Raw genomic sequence first — 20,987 nt, forward strand, 5'->3', positions numbered from 1 at the left:
TGCTAAAGAGATGACAGAACTGGCTAAAACAATATTCTGTTTATTCACCGTGACTTTAGTTTTTGTCATTCATTCATTGATTTAGCAAATATTTATTGAATTCCTAATGCATACCAGGTGCTCATCATATGGCACTAGGCATGTACAGTAAGCAAAACAAAGTCCCACTCCTCATGGAATTTAAAGAATACCCAGTGCTAACTAGCTGCAGAATTAGGATTAGGAATCAAGTCTCCTATTTTTTATGGCAGTGATGTTTTAGTAGCACTGCAGTGACTCCGTATGTAAAAACAGATCCCTAAATGTCAAAGAGCCAACAGTCTAATAAAGAAAAACAGGATATGCACATATATAGTGGAATTCTGTGATAATGCACCTTGTAACAATGCAAGTTTGTTGGATAACCTTACAAAATAGATTATATATCATTGAAGTTTTGGGGTCCCACTTATAGTGGGATTTTGCTGTAGCTGCTGTATAATGTAGAATATGTTGGAACTTTCTGGAACTTACTTTCTGTTCTTTTAGAATGAGTTTATAGAGATAGTCTTAAGTATTATGATTCTATTATTTTTTCATGTTCCTTGAATATCAATAAAAATTAAGAACATTGTAATTAGTTTGCTGTAACTTGAAAGTAAAAGTCGACAGCTTAATATTTTTACTCTGATTTTTATTTTTAGGTTTAATCAAGGAAAGAGGTTTTGAGAAGGCTGGGAAGAAGCGGTGGCTTTTGGGTATCTACATTGCTTTACCTGTTCTCGTCCTAGCAACCATAGTAGCTGTTTCATGGAAGCCTTTGAAAAAGTGGTTCAGCAAGAAAGAGGAACCCCAAAGTAGCGAGTAAATTGAATTTGTTTTCTGAAGTTAAACTGTAGTACCATTTAAATCTAGTCACATATAAGGAAATATTATGAGCAGCCATAATACTTTACATTTTACAGGAATTTTGAATGCTATAGCAGTATCTCATTTAATTATTTGAGCTATTTTTGAATATCACTATTTTAAAGATGCAAAAATTTTGGAATGTGGTTTTAATAACTTGCCAGTATCATCGCCTTGGTAATTGAGAGAGGAAGAACTAAAATGGATTTATATCTATTGCTTTCAAATGCCCAGTGATCCGTGTCATCTACAGGAGAAGTACCAGAAGTATTTATTTGGAATGCAGATTTATGAGCCTTATCACAAATGAAATATTTCAATTTGCATTGCTGCCTCATTTAAGAAATAATTTAAAAAATATTCTCTGGGAAAAATCTTCAGAAGGCAAATTTATAATTTAGTATATAAAATATTTTTATTTAAAAATATAGTGTTCTGTTTACATTCTCTTCTAGGAGTTTTATGGTTTCTGGTTTTAATTCATTTTGAGTTTATTTTTGTATATGGTGTAACAAAATGTTCTATCTCATTCTCTTAGATACAGATGTACAGTTTTCCCAGCACCACTTACTGACAAGACTGTCTTTTCTCCACTGTATATTCTTGCCTCCTTTTTTGTAGATTAACTGACCATAAGTGTGGGTTTATTTCTGAGCTCTCTATTCTGTTCCATTGATCTACATGTCTGTTTTTGTGCCAGTACCAAACTATTTTGATTATTGTAGCTTTGTAATATAGTCTGAAATTAGGGAGTGTGATACCTCCAGCTCTGTCCTTCCTTCTCAAAATTGTATTGGGTATCAATGGTCTTTTGTGTTTCCATACAAATTCTAGAATTATTTGTTCTACTTCTGTGAAAAATGCCATTGGTATTTTGATAGGGATTGCATTGGATCTGTACATTGCCTTGGGTAAAAGGATCTTTTTTTTTTTTTTTTTTTTTTTTTTTTTTTGCGGTACGCGAGCCTCTCACCATTGTGGCCTCTCCCATTATGGAGCACATTAGGCTCCGGATGCGCAGACTCAGCAGCAATGGCTCATGGGCCCAGCCGCTCCGTGGCATGTGGGATCCCCCCAGACCGGGGCACGAACCCGTGTCCCCTGCATCGGCAGGTGGACTCCCCACCACTGCACCACCAGGGAAGTCCAGAATCATTTTAACAATATTAATTCTTCCAATCCAAGAACATAGTATATCTTTCCATCTGTTGTGTCATCTTCAATTTCTTTTTTCAGGGCCATAGTTTTCCGAGTACAGGTTTTTTTGCCTCCTTAGGTAGGTTTCTTCCTAGATATTTTCTTCTTTTTGATGGAATGGTAAATGGGATTGTTTCCTTAATTTCTCTTTATGATAGTTTGTTGCTAGTGTATAGAAATGCAACAGATTTCTGTATATTAATTTTGTATCCTGCAACGTTACTGAATTCATTGATGAGAATTTTCTATGTATAGTGTCATTTCATCTGCAAAAAAGTGACAGTTTTCTTCTTCCTTTCCAACTTGGATTCCTTTTATTTCTTGTCTGATTGCTATGGCTAGGAATTCTGTTACTGTGTTGAACAAAAGTGGTGACAGTGGGCATCTTTGTCTTCTTCCTTTTCTTAAAGGAAATGCTTTCAGCTTTTCACCATTGAGTATGATGTTAGCTGTGGCTTATCACATGTGGCCTTTATTATGTTGAGGTGTGTTCCCCCTATGCCCACTTTCTGGAGAGTTTTTATCAGAAATGAAAGTTGAATTTTGTACCCAGAATCTTTTTCTGCACCTGTTGATATGATTATATGATTTTTATTCTTCAGTTTGTTCATGTAGCATATCACATTGATTTTTGGGTGTGTGTGTGGTACGCGGGCCTCTCACTGTTGTGGCCTCTCCCATTGTGGAGCACAGGCTCCGGACGCGCAGGCTCAGCGGCCATGGCTCATGGGCCCAGCCGCTCCGTGGCATGTGGGATCCCCCTAGACCGGGGCACGAACCCGTGTCCCCTGCATCGGCAGGTGGATTCTCAACCACTGCACCACCAGGGAAGCCCCCACATCGATTGAATTACGGATAACGAACCATCCTTGCATCCCTGGGATAAATCCCCCTTGATCATGGTGTATCAACCTTTTAATATACTGTTGGATTTTGTTTGCTAATATTTTGTCCAGGATTTTTGCATCTGTGTTCATCAGTGATATTGGCCTGTAGTTTTCTTTTTCTTCCTTCCCTCCCTCCCTCTCTCCTTCTTTCCTTCCTTCCTTCCTTCCTTCCTTCCCTCCTTCCTTCCTTTCTTTTTACTGGTTTTGATATCATGAGGATGCTGGCCTTGTAGAATGAGTTTGGAAGGATTCCTTACTCTGCAATTTTTTGAAATAGTTTGATAAGAATGAGTGTTAACTTTCCTCTAAATGTTTGGTCCAGTTCACCTGTAAAACCATCTGGTCCTGGACTTTTGTTTGCTGGGAGTTTTAAAATCACAGTTTCAATTTCATTACTGATTACTGATCCATTCACATTTTCTATTTCTTCCTGGTTCAGTCTTGGGAGATTGTACATTTCTAGGAGTTCGTCTATTTCTTCTGGGTTGTTGATTTTATTGACATATAGTTGTTCTTAGTAGTCTCTTATGATCCTTGTATTTCTGTGACGTCAGTTGTAACTTCTCTTGTATTTCTGATTTTATTGATTTGGATTCTCTCTTTTTTTTCTTGATGAATCTGGCTAAAGTTTTTATCAATTTGGTGTATATTTTCAAAGAACCAGCTCTTAGTTTCATTGATCTCTTCTATTCTTTTTTCTGTCTCTATTTCATATATTTCTATTCTGATCTTTATGGTTCCTTTCCTTCTACTATTTGGCGTTTTGTTTGTTCTTCTTTTTCTAGTTCCTTTAAGTATAAGGTTAGGTTGTTTATTTGAGATTTTTCTTGTTTCCCTAGGTAAGCTTGTATAACTATAAACTTCCTTCTTAGAACTGCTTTTGTTGCATCCCATAGATTTTGGATGGTTGTGTTTTCATTTTCATTTGTTTCCAGGTATTTTTTTTAATCTTTTCTTTGATTTCTTCAGTGATCCATTGGATATTTAGTAGAATATTGTTTAGCCTCCACGCGTTTGTGTTTCCTGCAGTTTTTTTTTCTTATAGTTGATTTCTAGTCTCATAGTGTTGTGGTCTGAAAAGATGCTTGATATGATTTCAGTGTTTCTTAAATTTACCGAGGCTTGTTTTGTGGCTTAGCATGAGCTCTGTCCTGGAGAATTTTCCTTGCGCACATGAAAAGAATGTGTATTCTTCAGCTTTTGGATGGAATGTTCTATATATATCTATTAAGTCGATCTGTTGTAGTATGTCATTTAATATTTCCTTATTGATTTTCTATCTAGGTGATCTGTTCATTGATCTAAGTTGGGTGTTAAAATTCCTTACTATTATTGTGTTACTCTCGATTTCTCCATTTATTTTTGTTGAAATTTGCTTCAGTTATTTGGGTGCTCCTATGTTGGTTGCATATATATTTAGAGTTGTTATATCTTCTTGGATTGAAGCCTTGATTGTTACATCATATTCTTCTTTGTCTTTTCTAACAGTCTTTGCTTTAAAGTCTATTTTATCTAATATAAGTAATGCTACCCAAACTTTCTTTTAATTTTCTTTTACATGGAATACCTTTTCCATCCCCTCACTTCCAGTCTGTGTGTGTCTTTAGCACTGAATGAATCTCTTGTAGGCAGCATATATACAGGTTTATTTTTGTATCCATTCAGCCACTCTGTGTATTTTGGTTGGAGCATTTAATCCATTTTCATTTAAGTAATTATTAATAAATATTAACATGTATTATTTAATTATTAATATTAATATAAATATTTGTTTAATGTACTTAATTATCATTTAATAATTAAATAATTAATTTTAATAATTAATTTAATAAATAATTTTAATGATTAAATAATTATTAAAGTAATAATTTAATTTAATAATTATTTAATATTTATTAATACATATTAATAAATATGTACTTATTTATATGTATGTACATACATGGGAGTTCCCTTGCATGTAACTTGTTGCTCTTCCCATGCTGCTTTTTATACTCTCTCTTTATCTTTAATTTTTGCCATTTTAATTATAATGTGTCTTGTGTTCCTCTTTGGGTTGATCCTTTTGGGGACACTCTGATTCCTGGATTTGTATTTCTCTTTCCTTATAGTCATCTATTAGGACATATTGTACAATACAGGGAAACTATCCAATATTTTATAATAACTATAGACAGAGTATACCTTTAAAAATTATGAATCACTGTACTGTACACCTGTAACATTAAATATTGTATATCAACTATACCTAAATTTAAAAAAAAATTTAGGGCTTCCCTGGTGGCGCAGTGGTTAAGAATCCACTTGCCAATGCAGGGGACACGGGTTCGAGCCCTGGTCCAGGAAGATCCCACATGCCACAGAGCAACTAAGCCCGTGTCCCACAACTACTGAGCCTGTGCTCTAGAGCTTGAGAGCCACAACTACTGAAGCCCATATGCTTCACAACAAGAGAAGCCACAGCAATGAGAAGCCCGTGCACCACAATGAAGAGTAGCCCCCGCTCACCACAACTACAGAAAACCTGCACACAGCAACAGACCCAACGCAGCCAAAAAAAATTAATTAATTAATTAATTAAACATTTTTTTTTTTTAAAGGAGAAAGGAAAGAAAAAGCAAGCACTTGCAAGCCAATGATTAAGACTACAGTTATCTATCCTGGTTGTGGGGTTAATGAATATTTTGTTAACGTTTAAGGACTGATGTTGTATTTCAAAAAAAATTTTTAATGAGGTTTTTTTGACGTAATTGAACAGCATCAGGGAAAGAGTATGCCAAAACAACTTATTCCTTTTTTTCTTCCCTTTGAATTTATTTATTTTTAGACTATTAGAATGACCAAACCAGGATGAGATACCCAATAAATCTTTATATCATTATGACTTGGTTTTGATTGCCATTCTCATAAAGCTGCACATAATTGTGACATTTATTTCTTTTTAAGAGAACTTGTAGTCTAGCCAGAATGATCTTTGAAAATTGCAAATTTAAACTCTTGATGAATTACTGTATCTAGATGTTTGATCATCAATGGATGTTATCATAAAAAGACAAACAACCAGGTATTACATCCCTTCCACTTGAAGTGCACAATACCACCTAAGAAATATTCTTACCAAAAGAAGTAGTTGAATCTCTTTATGATTCTGTATGTAATCACCAATGTATAGCTAATATAGAGGTCACGTAACTGTCACCTGGGCCTTTTGGAGTGGAACCCAGCTGCCATGCTGCAAGATGCTCCAGTACCTGGAGAAGCTACATGCAGGCACTTTGGGTGACAGCTCCAACTGAGCTCCCAGCTGATAGCTGTCATTAGTTGACAGCATGTGAACATCCACCTGTCTTAGATATCCATCTAACACATGACTACAACTGCATGAGAGACCCCAAATGAGAACTACTCAGCTGATCCCCGTCAACTCACCAAACCAAGAGAGTTAATAATAAATGTTTTGAGGTACTAAGTTTGGGAATGATTTTTTAAGTAGTCTTATGGACTGAATGTCTCCCTTTCCCAAATTCATATGTTAAAGCCCTGTTCCCCAATCTGATGGTATTAGGAGTTGGGGCATTTGGGCTGAAATTAGGTTTAGATGAGGTCATGAAAGTGGGGTCCCCATGACGGGATTAGTGTTCTTATAAGACAAGGAAGAGAGACCAGAGCGCCTTCTCTCTCTGCACCATGTGAAGACACAGCAAGAAAGCAGCCACCTGCAAGCCAGGAAATAGGTTCTCGCCAGGAACCAAATTTGCTGACACCTTGATCTTGGACTTCCAGCCTCCAGAATTTTAAGAAACAGATGTCTGCTGTTTAAGCACCCAGTCTGTAATTCCTGTACCTGGATGTCTACTTCCTTTCCCAGGTTAGGGAAGTTTTCAGCTACTTTGTCTTCATATATGTTCTCTGCCCCTTTCTCTCGTCTCCTTCTGGGACTTGTATCATGTGAATGTCAATACACTTGATGTTGTCCTGAAGGTCTCTTAAACTGTTCTCATTTCTTTTTCTTTTTTTTTTTTTAATGTCCAGCATCAGTGATTTCCACTACTCTTTCTTCCAGTTCCCTGATCTATTCCTCTGTATCATTTAGTCTACTATTGATTCCTTCTAGTGTATTTTTCATTTCAGTTATTATATTCTTCATCTCTGGTTGTTCTTTATATTTTCCAGACTCTTTGTTAAAAACGTCTAAGTTCTAACTATGTTCATCCATTCTTCTCCTGTGTTCTTTGATCCTCTTTCTGATCATTACCTTAAATTCTTTCCTGGGTAGATTGCCTGTATCGATTTCACTTAGTCCTTCTGAGTTTTATCTTTGTCCTTTGTTTGGAACTTGCTCCTCTGTTGCCTCATCTCACCTAACTTGCTATTTTGATTTCCATGTATCTGGTATGTTGATTATGTTTCCCAATCTTGAAGAAGTGACCTTTTGTAGGAGATGTCCTGTGTACGCCAGCAGCACACTCCCTTTTCATTACCAGAGCTATATGCTCTAGGGGTGCTCCCTATGTGTGCTGTGTGGGTCCTTCTGTTGTGGCAGGCTGGCTACAGTAAGTGGTTTTATAGGCTTGGCTGGTCCCTGGTCTGGTTGGTTGCCAGGCCTTGCCTTGTGTGGAAGCTGTGAGCTGTTGGTTGGCAGGGCTGGGTCGCAAGATGGCTGGATGTGAAACCCTGCAGGGGTCCAAAGCCAGTGCTGGCTCGCTGGTGGGTGGACTTGGGGTCTAGGAGATCCTGCTAGATGTTGCTAACCCCTCAGTGAGTGAAGCCGATTCCTGGGGCTAGTGTTGGCCCACTGACAAAGCTAATCCTGGGGTCTGCCCACAGTGCCCAGGGGTCCCAGAGCTGGTGTCAGACCACTGATGGGTGGGGCTAGATCCTGACACAGCTGGCTGCAGGGCCCAGTGTGTCCTGAAGCTTGTATTGGCCTTCTAGTGTGTGTGTGTGGGGGGGTGTACAGGCTATGGGGCTGCACTTGTCCTGGGCCTGGTGTCCACCTGCTGGCGGGTGAGCCTGGTCCTGAGTCTCGAGCAGGCTCTCTAGTGGGTGGGACTATGGATTCTGGGGCTGGTGCCCACCTACTTAGGAGTCGAGCTGGGTCCCAGGGTCTCTGGCTGCAGAACCATGGGGGTCCTGCGTCTGGTGCCTGTGCACTGCTATGTGGGACTTGGCCCTGCGTGCTCTGGTGGGCAGGGCCATAACCAGGTGCGGCCGTGGGCTCAGGGGGTCTTCAGGCAGCCTGTCTGCTGGTGGGTGAGGCTGTGTCCCTGCCCAATTATTTCCTTGCCTTGAGCTGTCCCAGTACTGTTGCCTGTAGGATGTTGGGTGGGCATGGGACTAGTCCTGGGGCTAATAGGCTAGAAAGAGGATTCCAGAACGGTACTTACCAGTACTGGTGTCCACGAGGTAGAACGAGCTCCCCCAAATGGCTGCCATCAGTGTCTGTGTCACCAGGGTGAACTCCTGTTGCCTCCTGCCTCTCCGGGAGATTCTCCAATATCAGCAGGTGGGTCTGACCCAGGCTCCATTCAAGTCACCGCTTCTGCCCTGTGTCCTGGAGCTTGTGAGATTCTGTGTGTGCCCTTTAAGAATGGAGTCTATTTTCCACAGCCCTCTGGTCTCCCCAAAGTGAGCCCCATTAGCCTTCAGCAAATGTTCTGGGGACTCATCTTCCCAGCACAGGACTCCTGGGCTGGGCATCCTGATGTGGGGCACCTCACACCTTGGGGAGGACCTCTGCAATTGTAATTATTTTCCCACTGTGGATCACCCATCCGGGACTTAGGGGTCTTGACTATATTATGACTCTGCCACTCCTACCCATTTCGTGTGGTTCCTTCTTTATATCTTTAGTTGTAGATCTTTTCATGTAGCTTCTGGTCTTTGTCATCTCTGGTTGTTCTGCAAATAGTTGTGATTTTGGTGTGAGAGAGGTGAGCTCAATATCTTTTTATTCTGCCATCTTGACCGCTCTCATTCTATCATTGCTTGTTTAATGAATTCTGTTCCTTTATTGATCTCTATGGAAATCCTAAACATTCTTGTTTTTGAAGTTTTTCCTGTTACCTATAATTGTTAGTGTATGAATGTATTAGTTTACTCCGTAAGAGGTGGACATTACCTCTTACTGGCTTTTTTATTTGATTGTAAGACCATCTTAAGCAGCAGTGATTATCTCATGAGAATTCTGCATATCCTGCTTTGTAAAATCCTCCTTGTCAAGATTATTTTGTTTTACCCTCCTAAGTCATAAACTTTTTAAAAAACCTTTTAATTTTATATTGGAGTATAGCTGATTAACAATGTTGTGATAGTATCAGGCGCACAGCAAAGTGACTCAGCAATACATATACATGTATCCATTCTCCCCCAGACTCCCCTCCCAGTCATAAACTTTTGAGGTGTTTGTTACACATGGAGATCTAGAATTCATAGGAAACATGAATTAGTATCCTGAACCTGTACAGTAAAGGCTTAAGATTCCTCTTTCTTATGTGATGTTTTTTTCCCATCCATGTCCCTAAAGCATTTTAAGCACCTGAGCTTCCTGTGTCTCTAGGTGATCCTTTTCCATCTATACTTCTGAAGCAATCTCCTTGCAGCATCTCTAAGATTCATGATAATATATCGCCACTTAGTGGGTGGTATGGCCTTTCATGGCTTCCAAGGTTAGAGGAGGTGGTCAGCTCCAGTTTTCCAGGTGGGCTCCACTCCCTAACTGATTCCCTGACCTCTAGGGTCATTCAGCTTTAGTTCCTATTTACCTTTTGTGCTTTCTATATCCTCTTTTTTTTTCAGACTATCATGAGAAATGTCGCTTCCTTCCCTTAAATTTTCATTAGCATTTTGTGTTATTTTTTTCACTATTTCTCTGTGTGTCAAATAGGAGGTGGAAATTACCCTGTCAGCCCAGTCTGCCTGATTGTTTAGAAGTCAGTGAGGGTTTCAAATCACCACCTGCAGTAATTTGTTTACTAGTGGGTAAAACATTAGGTTAGAACCTAAAAACCAGAATCAGGCATTCAAAATCAAGCATATGTTCTGAGCTTGGAAGTGAAAAATCTGTTTTCTTTCTCCTCTATTTGAGAATTTGACATTTATATTCCCTATGGACATGGTATATTGGTAAATAAGAATGTTACTTATTGCATACTGTAACTTAGTAATCTTTTGAAGTGATGCATTAGTGGTGATTAGTGGTATAAAAAAGTTAATACAGGTTACAAAATGGTCTGACATTGATTTGTTATGGAGGCACACTTTTTTAAAGTATTAACTTAGAAGTACTATTTTCACTTGCATTTTAGGTCCACATCAGAAAGTAGTAGCCAAACAGATACTGTCAGGTAAGTAAATTAGAAAGGATTTCTTAAAATAAGTATGTGTTAAAAAATAAGATGAACAAATTGATAATCAACAAGTAACTGCTAAGTATTAATTGAGCAGCAACAATTGATAAGGGACTACACACAAAAAAATTCCTCTTAGTATTTGCCAACTTAGTTAGGTAGTGAGTATTTGTCTAAATAAGTCAATGGCTTCTTCAGTTTGTTAATGTATGTTGGGAGTTTATTCTGGAGAAACAAAGGAATAAATGATTGGTGAAATGTTTATGGTGCTAACTCATAAATGGGGAAGTTTACTTCTTTAAGTGGAGACTCTAGAAATCCAGTATGTATGCTCATGAACAACTGAATGAGAGCTTACCCTGGTCACATAGGAAAATTTTGCCGAAGAAAAAGATTGTAAAGGAATAGCAATTCTGTGTGTTCCATAGCCTTTCAGGATTACAAAGTAGTTTTAATTAGGTCTCCTTCCATTTCCTGAGAGGTGGATATGTCTGTATAATAATACAATAATTGTTAAGTTTTCTACATCCAACAGTTTTGGATGGTGTTATTCTACCTAGGTCCCTCTAAAGTACACTTAGCAGACACACCCAGATCTACAGAGTAAGCTGTCTAGGCTGCACAACAGGGTGGTTTAATTTCTTTTATTCCAGAAGAGGTCTTCCTCTTCCATTACAATGCCTGCTTTTCTTATCCTTTATCTCTCTTTTGACATTATGATCTACTCCTTTTAGTGACACTTATGGAGTCATGAGTTACTCTCACCAAACTAAAAAAACTGATTTTCATTATTATGTCCTCTCAGTATCAGGGAGTTATCTTATGGTCCTCAAACACAGTTGCGTTTTCCTCACCTTGGATGTATGTCTTATTATACTCTGTTATTGTAGAGGATAGCACTGTATAGCCAGCATGTAGCAGAGTTCTTGGTTTATGGTAAGTGCTCAATAAATATTTGTTGAGTGAATGCATGATTACTTAATCTTTTCCACACACAGGCAATCAGACCAAAAAATAAAATCCACAAACACAAAGGTACATAGACAAATACACACACACACACACACACACACACACACACACACACACAATCTATGTATCTATAATGTTATAACTGCCCCCATTTCTCCCTCTCATTATAATATCTCTCATCCTGAAACCTTGTCAACATAATTCATCTCTCCTAAGATATTAATTCACCTACACTGGGTAAGGGATGATAGAATTACCCATAGGTAAATGCACATTTCAGCTAGAGTAGTATAATTTGGAATGTTAATCCACTGGTCTAGCCTTCAGGCTTGGTATACACCAGGGAAACATTTTTAGGATAATTTTATTCATTTATATTTAAAGAATGTCACTTCACTCTACTGCTATGTTTTACTAACATAACATCCACTATACTTTTCAGGTCATTTATTTTTGGAATAATCTTTCTCATAGAAAGTCAGTGGGAAAGACTGTTAAGGTCAAAGAAGGCAGGGAGGTGGGATGAATCCCAGTATATGTTATATTAGTACCACTTTAGGTCTAGTTAATTTTTTAAATATCTAAACTTCAATATTTTCAGTCTTCTTGTAAACAACAGAAGGATATTAGATCACCTGCACAACTCCCCCTCCATTTGTCAGTTATTATTATTATTATCATTTTATATTAAATGAATACTTACTAGGGTTTAACAACATATTTACCAATTGCTTTGGTCACCATTCATTCTTTTTTTTAAATGGTGTTTAACCCTGGATTTTATTTTATTTATTTATTTTAGTTTTTTGGCTGCACTGCATGGCTTGCGGGATCCTAGATCCCCATCCAGGGACTGAACCTGGGCCACAGCAGTGAAAACACTGAGTCCTAACCACTGGACCGCCAGGGAACTCCCACTATTCATTCTTGAGTCCTTTTTTTTTTTTTTTTTTTGCATTTTGATTTCAATTTCCTTTTTCCTGAAGTACAACCCTTTTAATTTTAGGTAGTTTCTGTGATTATAAGCATTTGATGTTAAATGTCTGAACATGTCTTTTTCACATTTCATCTTTGAAAGGCAACTTAGATGGTTACAGACTTGTGGTTGGGAGTCACTTTCCACAGCTCTCTTAAAGTATAGTGTTGCTGCAATGTGACATTTACTGGCATTGATGAGACCTCAGTTGACAGTCTGATTAACTTATTTATTCCCTTTCAATTAATGTGTTTACTCTAAGTGACTTCTAAGATTTCCTCTTTGTCCTGAATGTTTTGTTATTTTATTATGATATGTTCTGATAGAATTTGTTTTTATTTACGCTGCTCTGGATTCCATATAGTCTTTAGATACCAGCATTCAGGTCATTAATTCTGGGAAAACAATCAGTCATTATCTCTTTAATTATCACCTCTTTTCCATTCTTTATCTTTTCTGCATCTGAAATGACTATATTTGGGAAAGTCTTCTCACTTTATCCTCCATAGTTGTTAACCAGGCTGTTCATATGCTATGCTTTTTCATGTCTGTCTCTGGCACTAATTTCCTCATATTAGTTTCCAAATCACCCCTTCTCTTAACAGCTATCGTTTTCTTGCCTTACTTCTGCCTGAATCTCTGTGGCGATCCTAAACGTGTCCATTAAAGGTTTTTTATATTATCCATCGATCTCAATATGTGAATTTTTTGTTCTGCTGGGCTGTGCCTGTGGGCACTTAACACACAGTTGTTTGTAATTTAGACTTGTAAGCTCATCCTCAGGGGCAGTGATTGTTCTCATGGGAACTCTGCACACCCCGAGTTGTAGAGGCATATGTTAGGAAGAGGGAAATGTTTCAACTTTCCCTGTCTTGGGGCATGAATGTTTCAATATTTTCTGTGCTTGCTAGTTCATATTTGTGGGTAATGAAATTGAGGAGTTGTGGTCCTGCCTCTATAGATGGTGGAGGTCTGAGGTCCTGCATCTCTAGGTGATCCTTTTCCATCCACATGGCTGAGACAATTTGCCTGTTTCATTCCCAGTGGCCATACGTTTTGTTAACTCCATTCAAGACTACCAGGCTTGGGCTTCACTCTAGCTTTCTAACATCTAAATACCTGTACCCTAAACTCCTACCAAGCTAGGGTTATTAAAATCATATCCCTTAAGGTACAAGTAATTCAGAGTCCCTTGTAGTCATTCAGCTTTTCACCTGTTTTCTCTCTGAATTTCTAGTTTCTTCATTTTTTACTGACAGACAAAGAGCCTTTTCTGGCTGTCAATCTCAGTTTGGTATTAAATTTTTGCTCTATTATCTTCAGCTTTTCTGCAGAGTAGAAACGGGAAACTTTCCTTGTGGAATAGAAAGGGGAACTTATTCTGTCAGTTAAGTCTGCTAGTTTGCCCAGAAGTAAATGTGAATGTTAATTTGCAAAATGTGGCAATTTACTTGTCAACAAATAAAAAGCTGACCTGTAACTGGAAGGCCAAATTTAGGCATTCAGAATCAAACTTATATACTGTGCTTAGAGGTGATAAAGAAAAAAATGCATCTCTGCTGTCTTGATACATTTCCCCACTGGGGGATTTCAGTTTTGCACTATGTGTTGCACTTGGTGTTGGGTAAATAAGATTGCTACTTATTTTCCTGCCCCAGCTGTTAAAAGAGTTAGTTTTGGTATGAAATGCCTTGATCTTCATTCTTAAAGTAGGCAGGTTTCTTAGTATTAACTTTCGGACATTTTTATTTTTATTTAGATGGAGTTCAGAAAGTAGTGCCCAAACAAATACCAGCACGTAAGCGACATAAGAAAAGTTTCTTATAAGTAAGTATATGTTGAAAATAAGAATGAACAAAAAATTGTTTAATATTTTTTGAGTAGCCACAATTGATAAAGTACTACACTAAAAACAACTTATTAATATTTTCCATTCTGGGAATGAGTATTAATTAACTCAGTCTTTTCTTCAGTTTATTACATTTTTATTGATTGCCTACTCTTTTGATACATAGGGAAAACCTAGTTGTCTAATGAGAGACAAGATATTTATAATTATTTTGTGAGACTAACTCATAGAGCATTTTTGCATGTTTTATGATGAAATACAAAGGGAAATATTACTTTTTTGTTTAGATTACATTTATACCCACAAACTCAGTATGAACAATTGAGTGAATTATTACCCCAATCAGGAGGAGTTTACCTAAGGGACAGTTATCATAAACACACTAAAATTCTATGTTTTCCAAATTCCCCACCTCAGTCCAACATCCCTCAATTGTGTTAATAAGGGTTCTCTGAGTTTTCAGTTTCCCATGTGGCCTTGTGATCCTTCTGAAGTCATCTAATATATACTGATTTGCTAATCTTCTTTTCTCCCTTGTAGAGTTTTAGTTTTCTTGTCCCGCCTGGCGTTTTTCCTTAAATTGTCTTCTTTTAGTTACGTTCAATCCACTGATATTCCAGAATATCCTTCATACCCACAGGTTAAGTTTTCAGGCTACACCACCACATTATATAGTTTCTGTCATCCCTGATGAAGTCACCCCCTCCATTTGGGTAGCTATTGGCATTTCTCTATCCTTTATTCTGTTGTTTTTGTATGTTTCCTAACATAATTACCTTTCTATGGATACTATTTTCTCCAAAGGAGGTATGAAGAAAAAAGCTGATTTTCTTTATTACATCCACTCTGTCACCATTCTCAAGGGATTTGTGATATAGTGCTCAAACACTCTAATACTTCCAAACTTCTGCTTACCTAAATAAAGCATTACTTTGCCGATACACTCTGAAATTGCTTGAGGATAATGGCCATGTGTATTTTGCGAACTAATTTGTAGTTAGCACCTAGCAGAGTAAATGCTCAATAAATACTTGCTTAGGGAATGAACATCACATACATCTTGAACTTCACATACACACGTGATTGACGTTATAACTACTCCAGTTGTCCCCTCACATTATCTCTCATTATAGAGTATGTCATTTGCACAGTCATCCTCTTCTAGAAGTAGAATTCAAGACTGAGGGATAGTCATCATCCATAGGACAATATATATTGCATTTGAAGAGTGTAATCTGGAGTGTTAACCCATAAGTCCAGCTTGTGTTTAGCATACACCAAAAAAAGCATTCTTGGATTATTCTTTCTTTTAAATTTAATAAGCTAGGCAGACGTAGTTGCTCTGCTTTACTGTTATAGCACCCATTATATTTTCCTTTTTTCTCTGTTTTAAAAATTTTGAAAACCAGTGCAAGATGTTGGTAGAAACAACTCCTTGGGTAAACACTACCACGACAAAAAAATTTTTTAAAGCCAGAAATACGATGGGTTATATATCCAGTAGACTCACAAATCTATATATACAAATCCCTTTATTGGTTTGGGGAGAACTAACTGTATTAACTAGGGGAGTTTCATGGCCAGAATAGTAGGAAAAATCTACTATAAGTTTTGAAGATATAAAATAGCAGAGGTAGGGAAAGGATAGGAGGAGTAGAATTATGCCACTCTTTTTTTTTTTTTTTTTTTTTTTTTTTTGCAGTACACGGGCCTCTCACTGTTGTGGCCTCTCCCGTTGCGGAGCACAGGCTCCGGACGCGCAGGCTCAGTGTCCATGGCCCACGGGCCCAGCCGCTTCGCGGCATGTGGGATCTTCCCGTACCAGGGCACAAACCTGCATCCCCTGCATCGGCAGGCAGACTCTCAACCACTGCGCCACCAGGGAAGCCCTATGCCACTCTTATCACTGAATTCTCTCCCTAATCTTACTACCTATATTATCTTCTTTGTCAATTAAACTTCAATGTATTCTTTTTCATTCTTTTGGTTGGGGGATCAGAAATAAGAAATCTGTGGATCTAAAAATGGAAAAGATGCTGAGAATTTGATTTTGACTTCTGGTAATAATGAGTATAAAATTAGAAATGTGGCAGATATTTCTTTTTTACCACAATTTTGAAGGGAAAGAAGAAGAAACCACCATAAAAATATATCTTTGTCAGACTGTATTGTATCGTGATAAAAGCATTATTTCCTTATTTAGCTCCAAGTCACAGAAAAGCAGTGAAACACTTAACAGTAGGCAAGTACATTAGGAAATATCTCTTAAAATAACTTGCTTTAAATTAAAATGAAATTTATAATCCACAACTAATTCCTAAATATTTATTGGTTAGATGAATTCATAAAGTACTGTACCAAAAATAATGTTTTAATCTTTACTAATCTTGTTATTAATGAGTATTTAAATCATTTCTTAAAGACTTTTAGTATTTTTTCTCAGTTTAGTAAAATTCTCTTAAGTTTGTTGTGAACTTGCTCTTGTGGACAGAATGGAATTAGAGTTGACTCTAATAAGATATATGATATGTAAATTAGTCTTTTAAATGAATTCATAATCAAGCCACTTTATCCAGTAGGCACTGTAGGCAAAATCCTTAAGGCCTATGAGTTTCCAAGTGCCCAAACCAAAACACTGTTTACTAGATGAAAAAATTAAAAAATGATTGGCTCCAAGATATGCAAAAAGTAAAATTGATAAGTATTTAAATTTCTAAAAACATACAAAGACTTGACTTGTTATATTCAAGAACGTTTCATTGCATGTGGAAAAAATATTAGATTTTCTCATTTGCAAGTACTTCTGATTAAATACGATGGTTTCCCAGAAATCACAATTGCTAGTAAATAAGTTACAGCTAAATAATTTCACAAGCAAAATTGTAAAAATTCTTCCTAGAATTCTATTTTTTTTTTTGACATATGAATTTTTCACTTGGCAGTATGCCAACTATATGTTTTGCAGTGGAAGGTAATTTATTTGTTATACCTAAGTACCTAAGCCACATGTGTCTTTGTTCTTTTTCACAGTAACTAATAATTCCTTCAGAAGGCAATGGATATTACTGGGGATCTCACTCAGAAATGAAAATGCAGCCTTTTCTCCCTTTGTCACAGCTGAAGGAAGCAATAAACCAAGATGGACCAATTTGCAGGAGCCTCTGTTTTTGTTTCTTCCTCCACCCCCGAGGCGCAGTTTTGTCATTTCAGGGCCCTTGACTGCAGATAGTCAGTCTCAACTCCCACTGACTCCCTGAGCTCTTCTCCACAGCTCTCTCCACCACCCACTCGGATTTCCTGCCTGGGGCCCCAGGTGCTGGGGATCTGCATCAACTGCTTTCACTCAGGAAAGGATCTGGGCACGGACTGTGTTCCTTCTCCGGGTCCTCTCACTGGACTTGGCTGGCTGCATGCAGATCTCAGTTGATTACAGTCATTTGACCATCTCACCCTCCCCACAACCACAGAACCAGGGCTTCTCAGGGAAGCTGTGCTCCTTCTGGGCACTGTGTTTTACCTTCCAGGCCTCTCCCTCTGCTTACCACCTTTCTCTTGCCCCTCGGCTGGGTGACCTGCAGGGTGAATCCAGAAGGCAGAAGGACCCAGAGAGCTTGGGCTTCGGTCTCAGGGGCAAAGATTAATCCGTTTTCAGAGTTTGGTATGAAGATTGATAAATCGAGTTGGGAAAAATATCTCTTATTTTCCATTTTCTCAAAGAGTGTATAAAATTGCTCAGTTTTTCAGTTAAATATTTGGCCAAATTCATCAGTGAAGCTAGAGTTTTCTTTGTGGGAAGACTTTAAATTATGGATTCAATTTCTGGAACAGGTAAAGGACTATTTCGATTTTCCATTCTTGTGATATTTTTTCACAAGTTTTATTTTTAAAGGAGTTTATTTCATTTAATGGTCAATCTTTTGACACTTGGCTTCTCCGAGTGAAGCTCAGAAATACTTAAAAATAGCTGTAATGTCTGCCTTAGGAGAGATGGTGTTTATTCCAGTTTGCATTTTTATGGTGAAATAACATGCTTTACCAATGAACTAATGTTTCCCATAAAAATTTTTTTTAAAAAGGGACTTCCCTGGTGGTGCAGTAGTTAAGAATCTGCCTGCCAATGCAGGGGACATGGGTTCGAGCCCTGGTCTGGGAAGATCCCACATGCTGCAGAGCAGCTAAGCCCATGCGCTACAACTACTGAGCCCACGTGCCACAACTACTGAGGCCCGCAAGCCTAGAGCCCGTGATCCGTAACAAGAGAAGCCACTGTGGTGAGAAGCCTGCACACCGCAACGAGGAGTGGCCCCTGCTCTCTGCAACTAGAGAAAGCCCATGTGCAGCAAGAAGACCCAACGCAGCCAAAAATAAATAGATAGATGGATAGATAAATAAATAATTTTTTTTTAAAAAAAAGGCTTAAAAGGCTCACACAAAATCTTTTGTGCACCAGGACCTAGGGCAAAAGAAGTAATTTGATAGAAGCCTGGGCCAAACCTACCTGCTGGTCTTGGAGAGTCTCCTAGAGAGGAAGGGGGAAGCTGCAGCTCACCCTGGGGACATAGACATGGGAGGCAGCCATTCTCAGGGGCTCCTTCTACCTCATGGATGCTGGTGCTGGCAGGTGCCATTGTTGAATCCTCCCTCTACCTCATTAATGCCAAGATGTGGCCCACCCGACAGCCTGTAGACACCAGTGCTGGGATCCCTCAGGCCAAGCAACTAATTGGGGGAGGAAGCATAGCTCTACCCATCAGCAGACAGGCTGCCTTAAGATATCCTGAGCCCACGGCTCCCTCTAGACATGGCCCTTCCTACCAGAGGGCCCAGGACCCAGCTCCACTAACCAATGGGCAGGTACCAGTCCCAGAAACCCATGGACCTGTGATTGAATGAATGTGTACCACCCACCCCCCACACCTTCAGGGAGGGGAGAGGAGCTGAAGATTGAGTTGAATCACCAGTGACCAATGATTTAATCAATTATGCTTATGTAATGAAGCCTCTATAATAACCCAAAAGGATGGGGTTCAGAGAGCTTCTGGGTTGGTGAACACGTGGAGATACAATGAGAGAGGTACACTTGGAGAAGGCAAGATGGCTTTTGACTTTTTCCCATACCTTGCCCTATTCATCTTTTCTAGCTGGCTGTTCCTGAATTAAGTCCTTTCATAATGAATAGGTAATCTAGTAAGTAATGTGTTATCTCTGAGTACTGTGAGCCACTGTACCAAACTCAAGGAGGGCATCTTGGGAACCTCCAGTTGCCAGCTGGTTTGTCAGAAGCACAGGTGACAACGTGGATTTGGGATTGGTATCTGAAGTGTGAGGGGAGGGGCAGTCTTTTGGGGTTGAACCCTTCATCTGTGGGGTCTGGCACTGTCTCCACATAAATGGTGTTAGAATTGAGTTGAATAGTAGCACACGCAGCTGGTGTCAGAGAATCGCTTGTTGGTGTGGGGAAACTTCCCCCCTTCTCACATTGGAAATGGGTGCAGAAGCTTAGGTATCCAATTTTGTTTTAAAATGAAACCACCAAACGTATATGTAAATACACTAACCAATTTTTAAGGAAGAGGAGAAAATTATTGTCGATCCATTTTCCTTAATTTCAGTGACGAAGAATTTATCTTGGAACTTGGCACATTTGTAATATTCACTCTGAGGAGGACTGCATTCTTTTCCATTGGCAAAGACTGCCATGATAATTTCTTACATGTAATACGGATTATAGAAGCACTTGCTTATTGTTTTCAGATCGCTGGAGATCTAGTAAGCTTTATAACTTCATATTATCCAAGATCTTGTCTTCTCTTCAAAAGTTCAAGCAAGGGCCAAGAGCTTCATGGGCTTTTTGGATGCTTATGAGCAGGCTGTAAAGAGGATCAGGATCCCTTCTATTCTGTTTTCAGCTGGTCTGTCTAATCCCAGAAATGCTTTCTGTAAGAATCTCTGTCCGAGTATATATTTAAAAGATGAAAGTCTAAGGTAGACTTTTTTTTTTTTTTTGCGGTATGCGGGCCTCTCACTGCCGTGGCCTCTCCCGTTGCAGAGCACAGGCTCCGGACGCACAGGCCCAGCGGCCATGGCCCACGGGCTCAGTCGCTCCGCGGCATGTGGGATCTTCCCGGACCAGGGCACGAACCCGTGTCTCCCGCATCGGCAGGCGGACTCTCAACCACTGCGCCACCAGGGAAGCCCTAAGGTAGACTTTTTGAATCTTGGCCTGTTACATTTCTATCAGTTTTCTAATTATTTCTCTCTGTAATTAAGCAGTGACAGAAAAGTCTGTTTATAGGATCTGAGTATTTAACTAATGTATTATGGAAGTAGCTTCTTCACAATCCTTAACTGAGTCAACATATTTGGTTTTAATTTTAACTTCTTTGGAGAAGTCCTGGAATATCCAATTGAATAGTTACGTGCATCTGTGTGAATGCTCAGGATTTGATATTTCACACAATACTCTTTCAGATGATTTAATCAGTTGAGTTCCTTAGTCCTTAACCTGGCCATATTAGGTTACAGCATGGATGGCCTCTGTGAATCCTATAATTGGGAACACTACCACTTAATTACAAGGTGATTTTTAATTGAGGCTTTCTTTTAGCCAATCAGATGTAACAGTACCTTCTTCCTGGGCTTTTTGGTTCAGGGATAAACACACAAAATTCAATTAAATCCCTGTACTCTTCTAGCTTCTCTGTATCTTCTTTGGCCAAATATGCCTACAGCAATCCCACTACTGGGCATATACCCTGAGAAAACCATAATTCAAAAAGAGTCATGCACCACAATGTTCACTGCAGCTGTATTTACAATAGCCAGGACATGGAAGCAACCTAAGTGTCCATCGACAGATGAATGGATAA

The 20,987-nt window shown here is 38.7% G+C and overlaps 1 protein-coding gene across 1 annotated transcript in view; it reads left to right on the plus strand.

The window, feature by feature from the left end:
- The window catches only part of ADAM32 (ADAM metallopeptidase domain 32), a 128,339-nt gene extending 110,492 nt beyond the window's left edge, over window positions 1-17,847 (plus strand). The window contains exons 19-23 of the mRNA XM_067022784.1: window positions 684-737; window positions 10,280-10,318; window positions 14,029-14,067; window positions 16,322-16,360; window positions 17,149-17,847. Coding sequence (XP_066878885.1) covers window positions 684-737; window positions 10,280-10,318; window positions 14,029-14,067; window positions 16,322-16,360; window positions 17,149-17,375 — 398 coding nt within the window. The 3' untranslated portion in view covers window positions 17,376-17,847. The remainder of the gene's footprint in view (window positions 1-683; window positions 738-10,279; window positions 10,319-14,028; window positions 14,068-16,321; window positions 16,361-17,148) is intronic.
- The last annotated feature ends 3,140 nt before the right edge of the window (window positions 17,848-20,987 follow it).

This window comes from Kogia breviceps, chromosome 20 (assembly GCF_026419965.1).
Source record: "Kogia breviceps isolate mKogBre1 chromosome 20, mKogBre1 haplotype 1, whole genome shotgun sequence".
Classification (NCBI taxonomy): domain Eukaryota; kingdom Metazoa; phylum Chordata; class Mammalia; order Artiodactyla; family Physeteridae; genus Kogia; species Kogia breviceps.